Genomic DNA, 22209 nt, shown 5'->3' on the forward strand with positions numbered 1-22209 from the left:
AAATAAATAAATAAATAAATAAATAAATAAAGAGTTCTCTTCACAGAGAGGTGGTTAACCTAAGGGGAAAATGAGGGAAAGAATAAGAGCAACAAACAGAAACAGGGGTCAAGTGATCACTTTTTTTTGCAACTTTTTACTTTAGAAAAATTTAAATTTACAGAAAAGTTGTGACAATATAACGAACATTAATCTAATCTTCACCTAAGTTCCCCAACTGTTACCATGACATGTTTGCTTTCTCTTTTGGTCTGTCTATATACAAACACTTTTTGGGTGAACCATTTTAGAGTAATTTACAAATACTTCAAACTAAATATTTCAGCATGTATCTCCTAGTCTCCCTATATAACATTAAATTTTATGTTCAGGAAAATTAACATCGATGAAATACTTTTTATCTAATATACAGTACATATTCAAATTTCCCAAACAGGTCTAATATTGTCATATGTAACTTTTCCCAATTCAGGATCAGGTCAAGAATCACATGCTGCATTTAGTTACTATATTATGTTGTTTACTCTGTAGTCTAGTCTCCTTTTATCATAAGTTTCCTCGCCTTTTCTTTAATATTTTCAAGAGTCCAGGCCAGTTATGTTGCAGAATTTCCTTTTATTTGGATTTACACTATTGTTGTTCCATGATTACATTCAGGTTAAGCATTACTGACAAGAGGCCATATAGTTTATGTTGAGTGTTCAGTGCTTCATAGCAGGAGGCACTTGATGTCAGTTTCTCCCACAGTGATCAAAGATTTGATCTCTTGGTTATGGTGGTGTCCACCAGATTTTATTAATGTAAAAGCAATGGGAAGATTCCCATCACAAATAATTGAAAAGATTCCCTTTACAAATAATAAATACTCTGTAGTGTGGTATTCGGCAACTATAAATATCCTGCTCCACAATAACCTTTTACCCAGTGGCCACAGAATATGCTGGTAATGATGGCTTTTCTAGTTCAGTATTCCTTCTATATTTTTTATATGATATTCTTCTACAGAGGGCTTTTCTATCCTCAGAAAGAAGTGATATCATAATAAATTAAAAATAATTTTTGGATGGTCATTGTAGCCGTATAATTTTTGTTTTCTTATTCAATGTAATCCCTTATTATTACCATGTGTTTTGAGGCTCACACAGTCCTGTATTTTGGTCAGTAGGCACCACCTAAAGCTGGCTCCATGTTCTCTTGATATTGCTCCATTAGTTTTTGAGTATTGCCTTATTTTCTGTTACTTTCTGTTATTTCACTATTATAAATCATGCAGAAATAATAGTCTTTTGCATGTGTATACCCTACAATAATTTAGTTCTCTCTCTGCTCCAGATCATGAATCAATCAGTTCTCCAAGAACTAAGTTCCTTTTGGTAGGGAATAGCACGTGGAAAACAAGATTTGGGAACTACTTGTGCTCACTTCTACTGCTGCTGTCATTTTATTTTTCTAATATATAAAATTTTAACATGATTAACATAAAAAAGAAATTTAAAAGATAGTCTCTGAAAAAAATCTCATTCTTTCCCTATTCCTTTGTACCCATAGTCTAGTAGTTGCCAACTTTCTCTTCCTGTGCTTTACGCAAAAAGTAGCACACATAAATATATGCTTGTATGTAAACATACATAGGTATATATGCATACAAATATAGTATGCCATCTACATTCTTTTTTACCTTGTTTGTTTTCACTTAACAATATATCCTGCAAAGTACAACTTACCAAGTCACAAAAATATCTGTCATTCTTTTTTTTAAAAATTGCACAATACTCGATAATTTACTTCCTATGAATAAGCATTATTTATTTTTCTTATTGTACCATTATGAATACAGTGAAAATAATCATGTGCATGTATATCGTCAAGATGTATTTTTATAAATGAGATTGCTGGATCAAGGATCAATCTTCTGATGTATGTATTTTTGTTAAATGTTACCTAATTAAGTCCCAGGATTCCAGATGAGATGCACCATGTTGCGCTACCACCAACAATGTATGAGTGTGCCTGTTTCCCCCGTGGGCTCGATAAAATGTACTGTCAAGCTTCTGAATACTTACCAGTTCATTTTTGGGAACTAGGCTCATTTATTTTATAGTCTGAAATGAAGTAATTTCCTATTTAACTGAACTACCGTGAATACTTAAAATATCTACACTCAAACGTATCTTGTAAATGAAATAAATATTATTTTTGTGTCTTTTAGAAATCATGGTTTCTAAAGAAAGTGACAATACAATCAGAAATAGGAGTTCTTAAATTCTTGCAATTTCATCATGAAGTGATCCTTGGATGATGATACTGCTCCCATACATGCTACCTTAGAGGTAAAGTGAATAGTGGGAAATTATTCTACTTATTTATTTATAGTGAAGACAATAAATCAATCATTTTGATAAAGCATGAATAACTTACTCATTATTAATAACTATTCATGTATTGTTTAAAGCTTAAACAATAAGAGCACATAAGTAGCTTGAAAAATCATTATAACTTGGAATTTTGGAATAAATTTCTACATTATTCCTTCAGGAGGAACAAGAAGGACAATTATAACCACGGTAATGATAGCATCTAGCACTTATTGTGCCAGGTTCTGTTCTATGCAATCTACAAGTGTATTTTATTTAATCCTTACAACAATCTTGTAAAATAGATACTATTATGTCAACTTCACAGATTAGAAAACAGAGATAAGTAACGAGCCCATCTCCATGCAGTCAGTAAATAATGGGGCACAGATTCAAAGCCAAGCAGTCTGACTTGATAAAATAAAAATTTATTTTATTATAGAAGCTTTAATATTTCATTACATTATATTAAGGAGAAGAGTTAAGTACTTAAAACAATATAATACTAATAAATAAAAATGTTTATACTTTTGTCCAAGTAATTTTTAGCTGAATCAACTATGAGTATGAACAAAGATTCTAAAGTTAAATCATGGGAAATAATAGCAACCAAAGTTAAGCTATTTATTCATGATTCACAGAAGTTTTGCTACTGGTGACATAAAAAGTGAACTAAATTAACACTTTTTCATAGTGAATGAAATTATCAACAAGTACCTCAATTTAACAGGGTTTCTGATCATAGCTCCTTGTTCAAAAGCAAGCAGTGATTAAAATTAAAAAAAAAAAATTTAGATACTTTTAATTTTTAGTCCAATGATGGTTCATTTTACATTTTAAAATATTAATAGAAGTAATTATCATTTTTTATACATACATATTCATTTAAAAATACAAAAATATTTCAGAAGTTGACATAAAATTTTTGAAAATAAGTCTGTGGCATTTATTTAAAAAGAAAATAAAACATTTAATTGAAAATTTTGGAAAAGCATTGTTACCAATGACCACTGACTTACCTCATCTGGAAAAAGATGCAACCTTTCCATCATTGTTCTTCTGTGAAGGTTTTTTGGCAGCATGCCATAAATAGCTAGTTTTACAATCTGAAAAACAGATATACATAGGACACAATAAGAAAATTGTGACTTGCGATAGAAAACAAACATATTAGAGATGACGATGAAAATGAGGGGTTTAGATTCAACACGAATATAGGAAAGAAACAGACCTAAGTGGATATGTGGAAGCAACAGACAAGAAACTTTTATTACTTTGTACATTACTATTTTCTTTTGGCTCCATTTATTGTTTATTTAGAAAAAGAAAAAAGATTAAAAGTAACCTGTATATGTGCCAATTTTAGATAGAACAATTGATTATCATATGCATTCATATTTCAATATAATTTGATGTGTGTTAAAGCTAAACCCACTAAAACAATACAGGTTAGAATAGGGTTACTTTGTAAAAGGCCTTCCTCTTTTATTCTCTCATCAAATCAGACTACAAAGCCTCATTACATGCAAAAGCTAATGGGATACCATATACATTTTCCATCTATTTTCTATTAGTGTTAAGACTTTATGTTTTTGAGAGGTCATTTAATATATGTAAGTATATATAAACATATATAAATATATATAAAAAATATATAAACATATATATATTTATGTTGTTAAAAGCAATTAAAAATTTAGTTCCTTAGTCATGAAAGCCACATTTCAAGTGGTCAGTTGACATGTAGCTAGTGGCTACCATGTTTGACAGTGCAGACACAGAACATTTCCATCACGGCAAAAATTTCTACTACACAGCACTGATTTAGTTATTAGCGTTTAAATTTTTCAATGTTTTAAAAGTTGTAAATTGAAACTGACAATGTTAAGACTATCTTTTCTGGATAAGCAAGTAATTATATCCTCTGAATATCATCATAAAGGCATTTTATTGTATTAGTAGTGTTACATGGCATTTGATTTTCATGTTTCTAAAAAATTTAGTTGTATTTATTTGAATTACTAAGTTGGTATTTTAAAAATCTGCCCTATTAGAAAATACAAACTCCACACTCAAATTTAAAAAGGCTAGAAAATGTGAAAAGATTATAAGCTAACAGAGAAGAAAAAAGACAGACATACAAATGTACATAAACAAAGAAATACAGGTGAAACAACATGTACATGCAAAAAAGTAATTCTAGCTGTACAGACATTAAGTATAAGTTTTAAGAAATTCAGAAAGTAAAAAAAATAGAATAAGATAAAGTTAGTAAATATTGAAGACCTTCCTCATATAATCTATATCCCAGGGCACGTGCCATTTGTGCCACAGAAGTAACTTATTATTTATAGGAAGGGGAAAAATCAAATAGAGGAACCATGTTAGAAGAAAATACAAGGACACAGAACCTCTTAAAGAAGCTAAAACATATGACAGAGAGGAAAAGAACATAAGGAAAGGGCTAAATCGATATATTTATTTGAAATTAGAATAATCTACATCATTTTGAAAAATTTTAAATATTCAACAAACTGTTACCTATTTAACTATTAAACATTAATTAACATATTTCACAAATAGTATTCCAATACTGTACTAATAATCAGAAAGCTGCATTGTGAAACAAATTCTTTGATAGGCCACACACGGTAAGAACTGATGAGCAAATTATGTCTACTGGCAGAGGCCTACTATTCCAGACAAACACTTAGGATTTGAATTAAAAGTAAATAATAAATCTCTTCCTTGACGAGCCATTCTTCTTCAAAACATAGTAAAAATTAAGACTTAAACAATTAAAATCCTTTAATGAGGTAATAATCCAAATGGATTTAACTCTGAAATATTTCCTAAGCCTTCCTCAAACATTTTGCAATCCATTTCAATTACTGCTCATAAACAATAATTTGAAACAATTTCTACAAATGTTACCTAATACCAAATTTTTAACATGAAAAAGTTAAACTATACTGCCTCCTAGTGTACAGTTAACATAAAATAGAAACTTTCATTTTAACATTTAAAATATAAAGTATTAAAAGTATAATTTATTAACAGCTGTGATATATATTATCAGGAGCCCTTATAACTTTAATGCTATTATATACAAAGCATATTAATATTCAAAATATAATATTTTGACCTGTAAGGCTTAACAACACACTAGTTATGAAAAAAAAATTAAATATTTCCTAAGAAGCAAACTCTGAGCACACTTTTATAAAACAGATATAAACAATACAAAATAAATAGTAAATCATGAAACTTTTAAATGGTATGTCAGGTCTTATTATAATAAAATATCTTTCCCCCCAACCTTACCAAGAAAATTTTAGGCAGTACTATACCAAACAAATGGTTGTATCCTGACAATAGATATTTATTTTTATTATTTTAGGGAAACAAAAAATGATATCTTTAGGTCTAACACTTTGCTAATTTATTAATGTATTGCAGTAAAAAGATAAAATAGTCTCTAATAGGAAAAAAATGCTATCTAACCTATGAGTAAAGTTGAAAGTTTAGGTCTATCAATAGTTAAAGGAAAAATAAAACAACAGGAGACTTTGCCTTTAGCAATATTGGTGACTAATGTATGAATTAGAACTTCTTCCAGTATAATACACAAAAAAATAAACATTAGTGAACCATATAAATTTTCCATCTATTTTCTATTAGTGTTAGGACTTTATGTTTTTGAGAGGTCATTTAATATATGTAAATATATATAAACATATATATAAACATAAACATGTAAATATATATAAACATAAATATATAAACTTATGTATTTATGTCGTTAAAATTAAAAGCAATTAAAAATTTAGTTAATTAGTGAAGTTAATTAATATTGTTTATAAAAATATTTTTTAAAGTATGAAACAAAGCTGACCTCACAAGGCTTTGAGGCCCCAAATTCATCCTTCTTGTGGGGATCAAAATCCTGTAAGTCTAAAGTTCAGCTCAAAAAACTTAGGTTGTTATAGCCCAATTCACTTAGCCATAAGCTAAGTGAATCTTTTTTGAGGAAAGTCATTTTTAACGCAGGTCTTAAAGAATTCCCGGAGATGAAGTTTCAAGGTACATGAGCCTACCAAGTAAGTTTACTGAGCAGATATTATAAATTGCGGACCTACAAAGGCCACAAATATTAGAATCAGATCTAACGCTAAGAATTATGTTTAGTATGCATAAAGAAATATAAGAGTGAACCAAAACATGATAAACAGAAGACTATTGAAACTGATCAACAAATTTGTAAAAGAACCAAATAATAAAACTTTAAGAAAGAGAAAAATGATAATTGAAATTAGGACCTCAGAAAAAGGTTAATCAGATTAGACACAGGTGAAAAGATACAGAACTGGAACACAGATCTGAAGAAATTACTGAGAATGCCCCACAGAGATGGTGAGACATGAAGTATGAAAGAGAGGTACTGAATCATGTACAATAAAATGCAACTGTCTACTCTTATTATAACCAGATTTCCAAAGGGAAGAAACAGAGAATAAAGAGACCCAATATTAGAAGATTTAAGAGCTAACACATTTCCAGAACTGAAGACACCAGTACTCAAACCAAATAAATAAATGACTGTAGTAGGAAGACACGAAAACCAAAGACAATGAAAAGGTCTTAAAGGCATCCAGAAAAAAAAGACAAGAGTACACATAAACAATTAAATCGACATCTGATTCATAAAAGCAATAATACAAGCTAAATTCCAATTGAATAATAGCTTCAAAAAGCTGAGGGAAAAAATAATGGAATAATGGTTATCTTAGAATTCCACATATAGCAAAACTATCTTTCAAGAATGAAAGCACAAAATAAAGAAAACAGTTTCAGACAAAAAGGGTGAGTTCAGTATTAAGAGAATGTGGCTAGAAGAATGCCAGTAAGAAGTACTTCAAGGAAAAGGAAATTGATACCAGAAGGCAGGCTGAGTTACAAGAAGGAATTGTAAGAAAAGAAAATTTTAAAAAATCAGTAACAGAATAAAACAATAACAAGAATGTTCAATTGGAAGAGTTTTTTAAAAATCCTGAACAAAGAAAGCTTGTAGATTGGGAGGGAAGGTGGCAGTTAAAAATCTTCTAAGGGCTTTCATTGATTTGGAAGGAAGGTAAAAATACTGATGAACCTTAGACCTATAATAAATCAATTCAACCAATCCAAAAGAAGGCAAGAAAGAAGAGAAAAAAAAAATCTAGCTACATGATGTTTACAATAAAAACATCTATAACAGAATAACTTAGTAAAGTGTAAACAATGAAATATATGAGGCAAACACTAATCAAAAGTCAGCTAATGTAGCTATATTAATATCAGAACAAACAGACCTCAAGGTAAAAAGCATTATTGGAGATTAAGAGGATCAGTACATATTGACCCTGATCAATTGTTTAGAAAGATTACAATTCCAATCTTAAAGTCATCTAACACTAAACCTTCAAAATACATAAGGCAAAAATTGACAGGAAAAAAAAAAAATAAATAAATAAAACATAAACAAGCAGGGTGCCTACAGTCCCAGGTGTTTGGGAGGCCAAAATAGGAAGATTGCTTGAGCCCAGGAATTTGAGTCCAGCCTGGGCAATATAGCAAGACCCTGTCTTTAAAAACATAAATTAAAAATAGAATAAAGTCTGAGTGTGGTGGCTCTCGCCTGGAATCCCAGCACTTGGGAGGCCAAGGTGGGAGGATGGGTTGAGTCCATGAGCTCGAGACAAGCTTGGGCAACATAGGAAAACCTGGTCTCCACAAAAAATAAAAAGTTTTAGCAGGGTGTGGTGGTGCGTACCTGTAGTCCCAGCTACTTGAGAGGCTGAGGTGGGAAGATCCCTTGAGCCCAGGAGTTTGAGGCTGCAGTGAGCTATCATTGTGCCACTGTGCTCTAGCCTGGGTGACAGAGTGAGACCTTGTCTCCAGAAAAATAAATAAATAAATAAATAATAAAATAAGATAAAATGAAAGTATTTTGTTTTTAAGAACTTTACTATTTTTTCCAGAATAAAATGGACAGACCTGTAAGAAGAAATTAATCTGCAATTGAGATGTTAATAAATAAAAATAAACTCAGATAATATTCGAGTTAACAAAAAAAGTCAGAATATAAGAAGAACACACTTAGCGTGTTTGAAAATATATGTATACACATACATACATATATCTCTCTCCTTTCCGAGGCATTTCAGCAAACTCATCATATACTAGGTGATCATGCAGGTATCAAAAATTAAAAAGAAAAACATCAGAATTCTTTGACCAAATGCAAAACATAATACATAGCAATTAGAAAATACAGAGTTGAATATTAAAAATAATACTTATCAAAACTTGTGTGATACAGCTAAAGTGAAGAATTTATATTCTTGAATGCTAACTATATTAAAATAATGAGAAGGGAGACTGACAAAACAGTATCTGAATTGGTCTTTCCAAAGATGATTAATAAAAAATACAAGAAACTTACTGCCACTGGATCCCTCAGGTGAAGCTGAGCAGCTGTTACCTGTCTAAATCCACCTGGGTAGCTGTTAAAAGGAGCAAAGACATTAAAACTAGGCATAGGCTGATACTGTATTCTTAAATTGATCATTCTTTTATAAGAAAACTATTTTAATAAATTGTTTCTGGAAACTATGCTGTTCATTAGTGTTTTCAAAATTAAGTAGTAATCTACGCTCTTTGAAATGCTATTTTCTTAAATGGTCAACTACCATTATATCATAAAAAGTTCTACTTCTTGGAAAAATTTATTGGCATAAGTATATTTCTATCTGAATTGTGAGTTATTAATTCACTCACTCATTATGGGGTATTTATTACTATTTGATTTAACAAAGAAATAGAAACAAGCCAGAATATTTCATGTCCCTTACCAAATTAGATAAACTGTATAAACTACGGGTTAGGTCTGGGGAAAATGTTGGTAGTCCACTTGGTTCTGAAGTCAAGTTCATACTCTAGACAGCCCGTAATCATGTTTCTTCTTAGCAGTTTGTAAAGGTCTCTAAGTGCTACATATTAGCTCTAAGTAATATAATATTTCATTGTGTTCAGATCGATTATTCTTTATAAAATGAAAAAAGTGGCAATTACAAAATATACATTGAATAGTACTGGAGACAGCTTAGCTTCCAGATACCCCAGATGCAGGTATGGAATCTAGGTTTTGTCAGTGACCCCCAGTGTAATATCAGGCAACTCATTTTACCTCTCTGCATATAATTTTACTCATATGAATAAATAATGCTATCTACCTCACAAGATTTCTGGGTCAAATGAAAAAATATTTGTGAAAGGGATTGGGAAATTTAAAACAAAAACAATAAATATATAGATGTAAGGTTCTATTTTCCTAAATAGATGAAGTCCAAACGATTTTCAAGAAAGGGGGAAGAAATTGGAAAGTCAGTGTGGCATCTGCAAAAAACCTTAAGATTACCTAAATGTGATTTTTTCCATATGTTCCCTTCAATAAAATTTGAAAATATTTTAAAGATGATTTAAGAAAACACATTTTAGGAATAAAACTTATCAAAGTTAGAAGTTTGCTGAGAAAGATGGGTAGTTTTAAAATTGATATTCTCTTTTTTCATGGAATTTCAGTTTTAGAAAAAGAAATGCCCGTCTAGACTTCTGTTCCTGCATTCTTTCTCTCCATGGAAAAAAATATTTTACAATTTCTATGCTAAAAGATGATCTTTTCTAGTTTGAAAATTGAGATGGCAAATTCTAAAACATACCATTTACAATATATTTCAGAAGTCTGGACTTTATTCTGAAGTATTTGGAAAGCTAATGTAAAATTCTGAGTGGAGGATGACTTGAGTAATGCAACACTCAATTGATTTTTACTCGTAAGAAAATAACTCATTCTTTCCTCCAATATGGGATGAAATAAGAGAACATTTGTTTTAAATGCTAGCCAAGGGTTTTTCATTGAAATTAATTCAATAAACACTGAATGTGTATCATGCTGGAACTGGGGACACACAGATAAATACAACAAAATCCTGTCCTATTTAAAATTGAACAATTCTGTTGATACAACTAGTCGTTAAGTTGTATCTCTAACTCATGCCAATGTATTTTAGATGACTAAAGACTTAGATGTGAAAGTTCAAGGTGCATGCACACCCAATTCAACCAACCCCTAAAAAATTAGAAGTAAATGTTTATGAAAATCTGAACAAGAAAGAATTTCTGAGACTGGAAAACAGAAGAAATTACAAAGGAAAAGGCATGTGATAATATAAAATTAAATTACAGTAAATAACAAAAATTTTGTTAAAAGTAAAAACTAAAACAGTGGACTAATAATATTAATAGATAAAATGTTCATAGAAAGTGATAAAGTAACACTGAAACTTCATTATTATGTAAATGTAAAGATTCAGCTGCATATCAAAAGACAACAGCCTTATTTTTAAAGATAATACTGTGCCTGCACAGATTTGGGATAACAAACATTTGTATGCTCTTCTATGGATTAGTAAACTCATGATTGAAAATACCTATCAAAAGACCTATAAATGATAATTCCTTTGATATCGAAATACATTACACTTCCAGGGATTTATTTTAAATAATCCTACATATATGAAAAAAAATCAATGGACAAAGACGTCACAGGATACAAAATCAATGTGCAAAAATCACTAGCAAAAAGTCACTAACATTCCTAGACACCAGCAACAGTCAAGCAGAGAGTCAAATCAGGAACGTACTCCCATTCACAACTGCCACAAAAAGAATAAAATACTTAGGAATACAGCTAATTACGGAGGTGAAAGATCTCTATAAGGAGAACACAAACTACTGCCCAAAGAAACCAGAGATGAAGGCTGGGTATGATGGCTCATGCTTGTAATCCCAGTACTGTGGGAGGCTGAGGTGTGAGGACTGCTTGAGCCCACAAGTTCAAGACCAGCCTGGGCAACACAGTGAGCCCCTATCTAAAAAGAAAAAAAAAACTTTAATAATAGAAAGCAATCAGAGATGACACAAACAAATGGAAAAACATTCCATGCTTATGGATAGGAAGAATCAATATTGTTAAAATGGCCATACTGCCCAAAGCAATTTATAGATTCAATGCTATTCCTATTAAACTACCACTGAGATTCTTCACAGAAATAGAAAAAAATATTTCAAAATTCATATGAAACCAAAAAAGAGCCTGAATAGCCAAGGCAATCCTAAACAAAAAGAACAAAGCTGGAGGCATCATGCTACCCAGCTTCAAGCTATAGTAACCAAAACAGCATGGTACTGATAAAAAAAAAAAAAAAACCAAAAAACCAAACCAAAACAAACCAAAACAAACAAACAAAAAAGAACCAGACACATAGACCAGTGGAACAAAACCCAGAAGTAAGACCACACACCTACAACTATTTGATCTTCGACAAATCTGGCCAAAAAAGCAATGGAGAAAGGATTCCCTGTTCAATAAATGGTGCTGGGAGAACTGGCTAGCCATATGCGGAAGATTGAAACTGGACCCCTTCCTTATACCACATACAAAAATTAACTCAGGATGGATTTCAGACTTAACTATAAAACCCAAAACTATAAAAACCCTGGAAGACAACCTAGGCAATACCATTAAGAACACAGGCATGGGCAAAGATTTCATGACAAAGATGCACACTGCAATTGCAACAAAAGCATAAATTGACAGATGGGATGTAATTAAACTAAACAGCTTCTGCACAACAAAAGAAACTAACAGAATAAACAGACACCTACAGAATGGGAGAAAATTTTTGCAAACTATGCATCTGACAAAGGTCTAATATCCAGCATCATAAGGAACTTAAATTTACAAGAAGAAAAAACAAACCCCGTTAAAAAGTGGGCAAAGGACAGGAACATACACTTTTCAAAAGAAGACATACATGTGGCCAAGAATCATGAAAGAAAGCTCAAAATCACTGATCATTAGAGAAATGCAAATCAAAACCACAATGAGATGCCATCTCACACCAGTGAGAATGGTACTATTAAAAAGTCAAAAAATAACAGATGCTGGCAAGGCTGTAGAGAAAAAGGAATGCTTTTACACTGTTGGTGGGAATTTTACACTGTTGGTGGGAGTGTTCAACCACTGTGGAAGACAGTGTGGTGATTCCTCAAAGTCCTACAGACAGAAATACCATTCGACCCAGCAATCCCATTCCTAGGTACATACCCTAAGAAATACAAATTTTTCTATTATGAAGACACATCCACATGTGTGTTCACTGCAGCATTATTCATTATAGTAAAGACATGGAATTAACCTACATGCCCATCAAAGGTAGACTGGATAAAGAAAACGTAGTACATATATACCATGAAATACTACATAGCCATAAAAAAAGAACAAGATCATGTCCTTTGCAGCAACATGGATGCAGCTGGAGGCTATTATTCTAAGCAAACTAACACAAGAACAGAAAACCAAATACTGCATATTCTCACTTATAAGTGGAAGCTCAATGATGGGAACACAAGTACACATAGAGGGGAACAACACACACTGGGGCCTATTGGAGGGTGGAGGGTGGGAGTAGAGAGAGGAAAATAACTAATGGGTACTGGGCTTAATACCTGGGTGATGAAATAACCTGTACAACAAACCCCCATGATACAAGTTTACTTATGTAACAAACCTGCACGTGTAACTGAACTTAAAAGTTAAAAAAAAAAACAAGAATTGAATAAAAAGATGTTTATCAGCCCTTTATAAAAGCCAAAATTTTCATTTCAAAAAACAGAACAATGATCAAGTATTGTAAATCATTTTGTGCACTACTACTTAGTAACCAAAAATAATACTTACAAAAAGGTTCTCTGAGAATTTTCTATTAAGTGATAAAGGATATAAACTTGTATATACAGTTATCCCTCTCCATCTGTGGAGAACTAGTTCCAGGACCTCCTGAGCATACCAAATTCCAGGGATGTTCATATCCCTGATATAAAATGACATAGTAATTGCATATAACCTACACACATCCTCTTGTATACTTCAAATCATCTCTAGATTACTTATAATACCCAATATGATGTAAATGCTATGTAAATAGTTGTTATACTATATTGTTTAGGGAATAATGACAAGAAAAACGTCTGTACATGTTCAGCATTGACACAATTAAAATAAAAAATTACAGGCCGGGTGCAGTGGCTCACGCCTGTAATCACAGCACTTTGGGAGGCCAAGGCAGGCAGATCACCTGATGTCAGGAGTTTGAGACCTGTCTGGCCAACATGGAGAAACCCTGTCCCTACTAAAAATACAAAAATTAGCTGGGCATGGTGGTGCACACCTGTAGTCCCAGCTGCTCAGGAGGCTGAGGCAGGAGAATTGCTTGAACCTGGGAGGCAGAGGTTGCAGTGAGCCAAGATCGTACCACTGCACTCCAGCCTGGGTGACAGAGCAAGACTCCCATTTCAAAAAACAAAACAAAATGAAAATTTTACATTTCCACAATGTGGAATCCATAGATATGGAGGGCTGACTGTATATTAAAATGTTAAGTCATGGGATGAGGAGTGAATTTTAATTCCCTCTTTAAACTTCTCTATATTTTCTAAAATTAGTATGTCCTAAAAATTTTACAACTAGCAAGCTAAATTTTGAATATGTAATTGTAATATAGTGTTATGAGCATAATAAAGCAGTATGTCCAAAGTGTAAGTGAAGAGTCAACAGAAACAAAAAGCAATCAACTCTTTGAGTGATGAGGAAATAGCAAAGGTTTCCCAGAAAATGTGACATCTGAGTCAATTTTTAATGGATAAATAGGAGAATTCCTCACTGTCAGGGGAACAACACATGCAAAGGCAGAAAGGAATGAAATAGCAATATGTTGTCTAAGAAGAATTATGAAGCAGCAGTGGGAACTAGTTTCCAATGACTTGTAAAGGAGTTTGAATTTTCATCTATCAGTGAGAAAGCACTACTGACAGGGACACTACCAGCTGATGTACACATTATGGTAGCTGTTCACTACTGGCTGTGCTGTTATTTTCCTTCATTTGCAGTAATACTACATATTATTGCTATAGTAATTACCACAGCATTTTGTGTCAATACTTCCCTTTATGCTTTTATCATGTTATGTTATTCTGACTTTTAATATTTCTTTCCCAATTACCTCTCAATTTTGTAGAACTTGGTTTATACATAGAGATCTGCCAATAGCTGAAATTACTAAAGACGGATGTAAATTCAGTTTTGTTAAATTACATAAAGATTTCATGAATGTATTTTAAGGGAAGGAATCGGCAAAGGCTGGCTCAAGGAAGTAAAACAGTTGTCCCAAATATTTAAGATGCACTTGGGGCAAGAGATGAAACAAATGGGAACATTAAAGGCAAAGATGCAGTTGGAAATAAAATAGTGATTTTGATCAAGAATAAAAGATCAACATTTCTAACCATAACCTGAGTAACAGTATAGAAAGTACACTTAATTAAATGTGCACATGACCTGAAGCTGTGGGTTAACTAATACATGAGATGATAAAATCAGGATCTTAAAAGGCTGGAGATAAAATTTAACATGGAGTAAACTTAAGGTCTTGCAATTGAATTAAATTACAACTAAAGCACACAGGAAGGAGAAGACATGATTCAACAGGAATATACCTGAAAAAGACTTAGGAGTTTTAGGTGACAATAAACTCAAATACAGAAATACTATGGCCTTGAAGAAAAGTTCTATTGCAACAGAAGATTGCCTAACTGAAAAATGGAGGAGAGTCACGTTGTATTTGGAAATCAACAGAACACACCCAGGTGAGTGTATTTACTTAAGAGAGATACTGACAACAAGATTTTATCTAGAGAAGAGCGACCTATTCCTTAAACATCTTGTTAACTTTCAGGTGTCTGGGATGGTTCTGAAAACAGCAGTAAGATGAATTACAGGAAGCAGAAATACAAAGTAAAAGAGTGACTAAAACATGAGAATAATCTTGTTCACAGGTTATATGAAACACTTGTAGGATAAACAAATACTGTCAGGTAATAGCTATATTTGGTACAGTTGTGTGGTTTTTAAAAATTGAGTAAATTATATACATGGCATGAGTAAAATTAGTAATAAATGCCGATTTTTAAAAATCTTTTTTCTTTTAAGTAAGAACAATGGTATTCTTAAAGTAATATATTTTAACTACCTACTTTCCCTGACAATGGCATTATCTTACCCAGTATGCGAAGAGTATACTTTTTGTTCCCATTTGTTTCCAGAAAATGCAATGTGTCTTGTGTTCATTATAACAACATGATCCCCACAGTCACCTAGGTTTTAAAAAGAAACAAGATTTTGTATGAAAAATAAAAACCTTAAGAAAAAGTGGCCTTGGTTATTTATAAAGCTTATCAAAGTTCAAACAACATATTAAAAAATAAAAAGTCACAGTGCAACATCAAAAATCCTTGAATAGATTTCTGTTACTTTTTAATATAACATCTAAGTATAGAAAGAGCTGGCTGGCTATTTGGAAAATCTCAACACTGCAAAGTAAAAGAAATTTAATAAGGTTGCCAATAACAACAATATATCTTTTAAAGGCAAATTACTGTTATTCTTATGACTTTTCCCATTAATAATTACACTTCAGTAAAAATGTTTGTATTAAGTGCCTTTAAATGTCTGATACAAAATTTCCCTGAAAAATAGCCAAGAAAATGAAAACAGTATGTATATAGATATAAAAAAGTATGTTTTACCTATAGGTGAATTGAAAACATACATAAAACATTACAATTATTATTTTTTGCAAATTTAGAGAATAGACTGCTATGATCTTATTAACTACCATGGAAAGGTTTCTTTCCAACTATGTTTACAGTAAATTTAAACTGCTACTCTCAACTATGACTACACAAACATATTTGACAGATGACCTGAAAATCAAAATATGTGTATCTGCATTCATTTTCTATTCCTAAGTTTGGCTGTTCATCTAAAAACAAACTAAAAAGTTAATATGTGCATTTTCAAATAACTTACTATACATAACAAAATCAAGTAATTAGAAACATTTATAAAATACCTATTTTACTAATAGAAAAAACAAACGAAGATATTCTAGAAGCTCAAGGAAAAAAGCACCAAAAATAAGAAATACAAGTACAATATATATGAAAACTAAAGATTATAAGATTCTATGCAGAGCTCTAAATTTGAATGGCAGAATTTTCAGAGACGTTCATAGTCTATATAGGATAAGAATAAAGAAAAGAAGATAAAGCATGGGTTTTCATCACTAGAGTGAAAGGAAATTCAGAGGTATGAATGAAAGACCTGGGAAGCTTGCTGTTATTAGATGGAAAAGAATAGTCTGACAATATTTAATTAAATGACTGAAGTTCCTACAAGTGACAACCTGTTGGCTACTGAGGCAGTTGGGCAAATGCACCAGAACAGCAAATAAACAAGGTGAGAAGATAACCAGACAACCTCAAAAAACACTGAAATTACTTTAGCTCACATTCAGACATTTACAGCAGAAGATGGTTAAGTGATCTGCAAAGGCTCACACACTAAGTTACCTAACACCCGGTGTAGGCTCTTTCCATAACATCTATTTGGAGGAAAAAATTGAATCTTTAAACTTTCCACTAAAACTGAATTTATTTTTAAATGGTTAAGTTTTAAATATAGGTAAAGCATCTTGAGCCACTCAAAAAATATTTATAGGCCAGGCGCGGTGGCTCACGCTTGTAATCCCAGCACTTTGGGAGGCCGAGGCGGGCGGATCACGAGGTCAGGAGATCGAGACCACGGTGAAACCCTGTCTCTACTAAAAATACCAAAAAAAAAAATTAGCCGGGCGTGGTGGCGGGCGCCTGTAGTCCCAGCTACTAGGAGAGGCTGAGGCAGGAGAATGGCGTGAACCCAGGAGGCGGAGCTTGCAGTGAGCCGAGATTGCGCCACTGCACTCCAGCCTGGGCGACAGAGCGATACTCCGTCTCACAAAAAAAAAAAAAAAAAAAATTTATAGAGAGCAAAAAAGATCTTTCAAGGGGCATTAGACAGATTGCCACAAAGCAAGTGAAAATCATATCTCAGTTGTAAGGTATCACATCTAATCTGGGAAAAATTGTTCTTCCTCAATAATACATGCCAAATCTCTAGTAAATTCATTCTAAGAAGCATTTCTCTACTAACTCTAAACAAAAACTAACCAGCAATTAAATAAATGCTTTTAACCGTATTTCATTAACACTAAAGTCAGTATTACTGTAAGACTGTAACCCTGGATATAGCACAATTGTTTCTGTCTAAATTTCTATTAAGTTAAATACATATAGTTTCATTTTATAATTTTTAATTTAAAACTGCACATTTAATATATATGTACCAAATGTAAATAAATCATAGCTCTAGTGCTTGATCAAGAGATGTTCTGAAGAGAAACTAAGTTGAAAAATAGTAAGCAATTTTTAGAAATAGGAATTGTGAGTTTATTTATAAAAATTCTAACCTTAAACTTCTAACTTTATCTGACTCCTCAGAATAATACTAGGTGCTCAATTAAATGGCCAAATAAATTCAAACTAATTCAGACAAAGTGAAAACTCAACAGCTTCATGTCAGGAAACCTAAGGTCTCAGGCAGGTTACACCATCAGGGGCACCTCTTAGTCCTATACCGCCTCAATGTTTTGGCCCATCTTCTCCCTTAAGCCAGAATTAAGTCATAATTTTTCCTCAAAATTGCCTGGGAGGAAAGGAAGTAATAATTATTCAACATCTTCTACATGCAAAGCACTGACCTAGGCATTTTATATTCACTTTTAACACTCAAAGTCTCACAACTATCTTATTAGGTAAAGCTAACGTACTCCCTCTGCCTGCCACCACTTTTACTATTTAATAATGTTTACTGAGAAAACGGAGTCAGAGGTTAAACTCAGCTAAAATTATATGGCTAATAAGTAGTAAAGTTAAGTTTCAAATACAACTCTAGTAAAACTTCAAAGGCAGATCTTACCATTTCTACCACAACCAGATGGCAAAAAGTGGTAGTTATAATGCCATAAGGAGACAATGATATCATTCACTAATTGATCACATATTCTTATCTGCTAAATTCTAAGATCTCAGAAGTCCTTCTCGGCAAACTGCTCACAGGTGAGTTATTTGCCATCTTTGTACTTCCCCATGTACCAACTCCTTGGTTAGGGATTCAAGGAGACCTAGAGTATAGGATAACTTTTTGTAGCCTTATTTACCAGTTTTTCCAACACTACTGTCTGTGCCAGGTAAGCCATGCTATTTAGGTCGGTGCAAAAGTATTTGCAGTTTTTGCCACTGAAATGGCAAACTCTACTTTGTTCTAGCATTTGTATAATTTTTTTGGTCCTAGATCCTTGCTGCAGACTCTTAATTATAGATCCCTCACATAGAGTTACCAGACACAGTAAGTGTTTACAAAAATCCCTAGTGTTCATTTTTAACTATGTTTGAGATACTCAGATTCCATGCAAGGGCAGATTCAGATAGAGACACCAATTCAGCTTGCTGGGAGTCTCCAGCTCTTTTAAAATTTGCTTTATAATCCTTTTCCATTGATGAACAAATCCACTTGCTATGTATTACATACTCGCTAATGCCATGTACCATTCTTGATGCTGGGAATACAGCAATGAATGTAACTGAAAAACCTCTTTTTATTTTTTTTAAATTTTATTTTAGGTTCAGGGGTAAATGTACAGGTGTGTTATATAGGTAAATTGCATGTCATGGGGGTTGAATATACAGATTTTGTCACCCAGGCAATAAGCATAGTACACAATAGGTAGTTTTTTGATCCTCACCCTCCTCCCACCCTCCACCCTCAAGTAGTTGTCTGTTGTTCCCTTCATGCCCATGAGTACCCAATGTTTAACTCCCACTTATAAGTGAGAACATGCAGTATTTGGTTTTCTGTTCCTGTGTTAGTTTACTTAGGATTATGGCCTCCAGCTTCATCCATGTTGCTGCAAAGGACATGATCTCATTTTTTAATGACTCTACAGTATTCTATGGTGTATATGTACCACATTTTCTTTATCCAGTCTACCACTGATGGGCACTTAGGTTGATATCATATCTTTGCTATTATGAATAGTGCTAAAATGAACATATGCGCATGCTTTAAATTCTTTCAGAAATCACCAAATTGCTTTCCAGAATGACTGAACTAATTTGCGCTCCCACCAGCAGTGTATAAGCATGCCCTTTTCTCCTCAGCCTTGCCAATGTCTATTATTTTTGACCTTTTAATGATAGCCATTCTGACTGGTGTGAGATGGTATCTCATGGTGGTTTTGACTTACATTTCTCTAATCATTAGCAACACGGGCATTTTTTCATTTGCTTGTTGATTGTATGTCTTCTTTTGAAGTGTCTCTTTATGTATGTCCTTTGCCCACTTTTTTATGGGGTTGTTTTTTGCTTGTAAATTTGTTTAAGTTCCTTACAGAGAAATTCTTGTTAATCAATCTTATGCTCTAGTTGAAAAGCCAGACAATAAACAAACAAATAAATGAATATGCAATATGCCAGGAGCTGATGAACATGGGAAGATAAAGAGTAATAGGGTGAAGCGATTAATTGGTACAGGTTTTTCATGAACTTAATTTTCATTTCTCTGGGATAATGTCCAAGAGAAATGAAACTGCTGTGCTATACAGTAAGCTCATGTTTAGTTTTAGAAGAAACAGCCATATTCTTTTCCAGAGTTGCTGTACCATGTTACATTTCTACCAGCAATGCATGAGTAATCCAGTTTCTATGCATCCTCATCAGCATTTGTTGTCACTATTTTTTATTTATTTTGATAGTTGTGTAGTATTATCTCGCTGCGGTTTTAATTTGCATTTCCCTAATGGCTACTTATATTGAACATCTTTTCATGTACTTATCTGCGATCTGTTCATGTATTCTGCCCATAGCCTAATTAGACTGTTTTTTTTTTTACCGTTGAGTTTTGAAAGTTCTTTATAGTTTAGACATGTCTTTTGTTGATGATGTGGTTTGCAAATATTTTCTCCCCGTCTGTAGCTTGTTTTTTTTCCCCTTTATAGGGTTGAATCCTTCCTTATAAGCTGTTTGCTTTAGCATAGTGGTTTTTAAAGTGCAGGTGATTCAGTCTTAGGCTTCTAAAAGGTGACTCAAGGCACAAGGATCCAGGTTCTTTTTCCTTCAACTAGGACAGTACTGCTTTTATTTATTGGGTTTCCTTGAAGATTTAGTTTGAGAAATGCTTGAAAAGTAGCTATTCTGAATTAGTGATAAACAACAAAATTTGGCTTTGGCCTTTATGTTTGTTTCTAAGTTTGGAAGGACAAAAGTCCAAATGGCTATTTCAGTGTTATTTTTGGTATCCCTGAACTTGTGCACAGCCAAGGTGATGAATGATCAGATAGGTTACCATAAAATCTGCTGAATGTATAGATACTGTAACATGCAACAAGGCATATTGTTTAATTTATTGACAATATCGACATAGTCACTTCCAAAGAAGATACGTATTCTAGATATAGCCTGAAGCAAAAATCTCCTTCAGTGCTTTGTAGGATGATATTCTAGCAGTGAGGTGAAGTATAAATGTACAATTTAGATTGCAAAATTAAATTGCTGTGATATTAACATTTGAAATACATTTTTACATTTAACTGAATAGTAAGAGAAAAATATGGTAGCTAAGCAACTTTAAGAACAGCATCATAAACTTACAAGGCAGAATACTACAGAGTAGATTTAGATAATAAATCTGATCTCTGTTGAATTGTTTGGTATGTTAGCATTCATAGCATTAATTTTTATAAACTGACTGCAACTTTTGTTTCATTCAATGCAGAACAGAAATATTTTAACATAATCTAATTTTAGCAAAGCTAAAGAAAGGTTTTCCTCTGCTTCCTTTAAATACTCCTATAGTCCTCCTCAATGAATTAATCAGTTGGCAGTGAAAGGAGTAGAATCCTCATGAATAAGTCATACTCCACTAATCACCATATATAACCTATTTTTTGATTTATCAGAAACATGTTCAAAAAGTTCTCAAGTCCCAAATTCAAGAGGGAAGCTCTAAGTAGGAGGGATTCCTTTACTAGTTTCACATCCTTTCTACCTTAACCCACATTTTCCATAAAAAATAACCTTATAATGAAAAGTCAGTTTCCACAACACTTCACAGACATCCATTTGACAAATAAGGTAGTTCAAATATTGTATATGTTATGTTCAGATACATTATTTGTTAATTTTTACAACCATTCCTAGAACAATGATCATCATTTGTAATATTATTTTTCTGAGAAACTGTAGGTCAATGTAAAAAAAATATGTTTATAGTGATTATGGGCCCATAATGTCTGCTCAATAAATGCTTATTAAACCACTAAACGTTAGAATGTACTCTTAAAACACAACATATTTATAAACTGAAAATTGTTTGCAATTTAAGTTTTGATTTTAGTGACATCTTGTGGACACAAGAAGTTTTGCTAATATGTTACATATTAAATACAGTGAAACATGCCCAGGCAAGGTGGCTCACATCTGTAATTCCAGCACTTTGTGAGGCTGAGGTGAGTGGATCCCTTGAGCTCAGGAGTAAGACCAGGTTGTGCAACATTGTGAAACCACATCTCTACAAAAACTACAAAAAACTTAGCTGGGTATGATGGTACACACCTATAGTCCCAGCTACCTGGGAGGCTCAGAAGGTGGAGGCTGCAGTGAGCTGTGATGGCTCCACTGCACTGCAGCCTGGGTGGCAGAGTAAGACCCTGTCTCAAAACACATAGTTAAACAAAAATGCAATTCAGTCTTTAAAAAGTAAGTT

General features: G+C 32.7%; 1 protein-coding gene across 2 annotated transcripts in view; it reads right to left on the reverse strand.

Moving 5' to 3' along the window:
* The window catches only part of MRPL13 (mitochondrial ribosomal protein L13), a 52381-nt gene that overhangs the window by 25341 nt on the left and 4831 nt on the right, over positions 1–22209 (reverse strand). Inside the window, exons 3-6 of one of the 2 annotated variants that reach the window (XM_058444366.1) lie at positions 15572–15665; positions 8836–8896; positions 3374–3460; positions 219–2323 (exon numbers count right to left, since the gene is read on the reverse strand). In XM_058444366.1, coding sequence (XP_058300349.1) covers positions 2243–2323; positions 3374–3460; positions 8836–8896; positions 15572–15665 — 323 coding nt within the window. In that variant the 3' untranslated portion in view covers positions 219–2242. Of the gene's footprint in view, positions 1–218; positions 2324–3373; positions 3461–8835; positions 8897–15571; positions 15666–22209 lie in introns of those variants that run through there. The other variant, XM_032760342.2, reaches the window with a different exon arrangement.

The sequence above is a fragment of the Hylobates moloch genome, unplaced genomic scaffold (genome assembly GCF_009828535.3).
Source record: "Hylobates moloch isolate HMO894 unplaced genomic scaffold, HMol_V3 SCAFFOLD_9, whole genome shotgun sequence".
Classification (NCBI taxonomy): Eukaryota; Metazoa; Chordata; class Mammalia; order Primates; family Hylobatidae; genus Hylobates; species Hylobates moloch.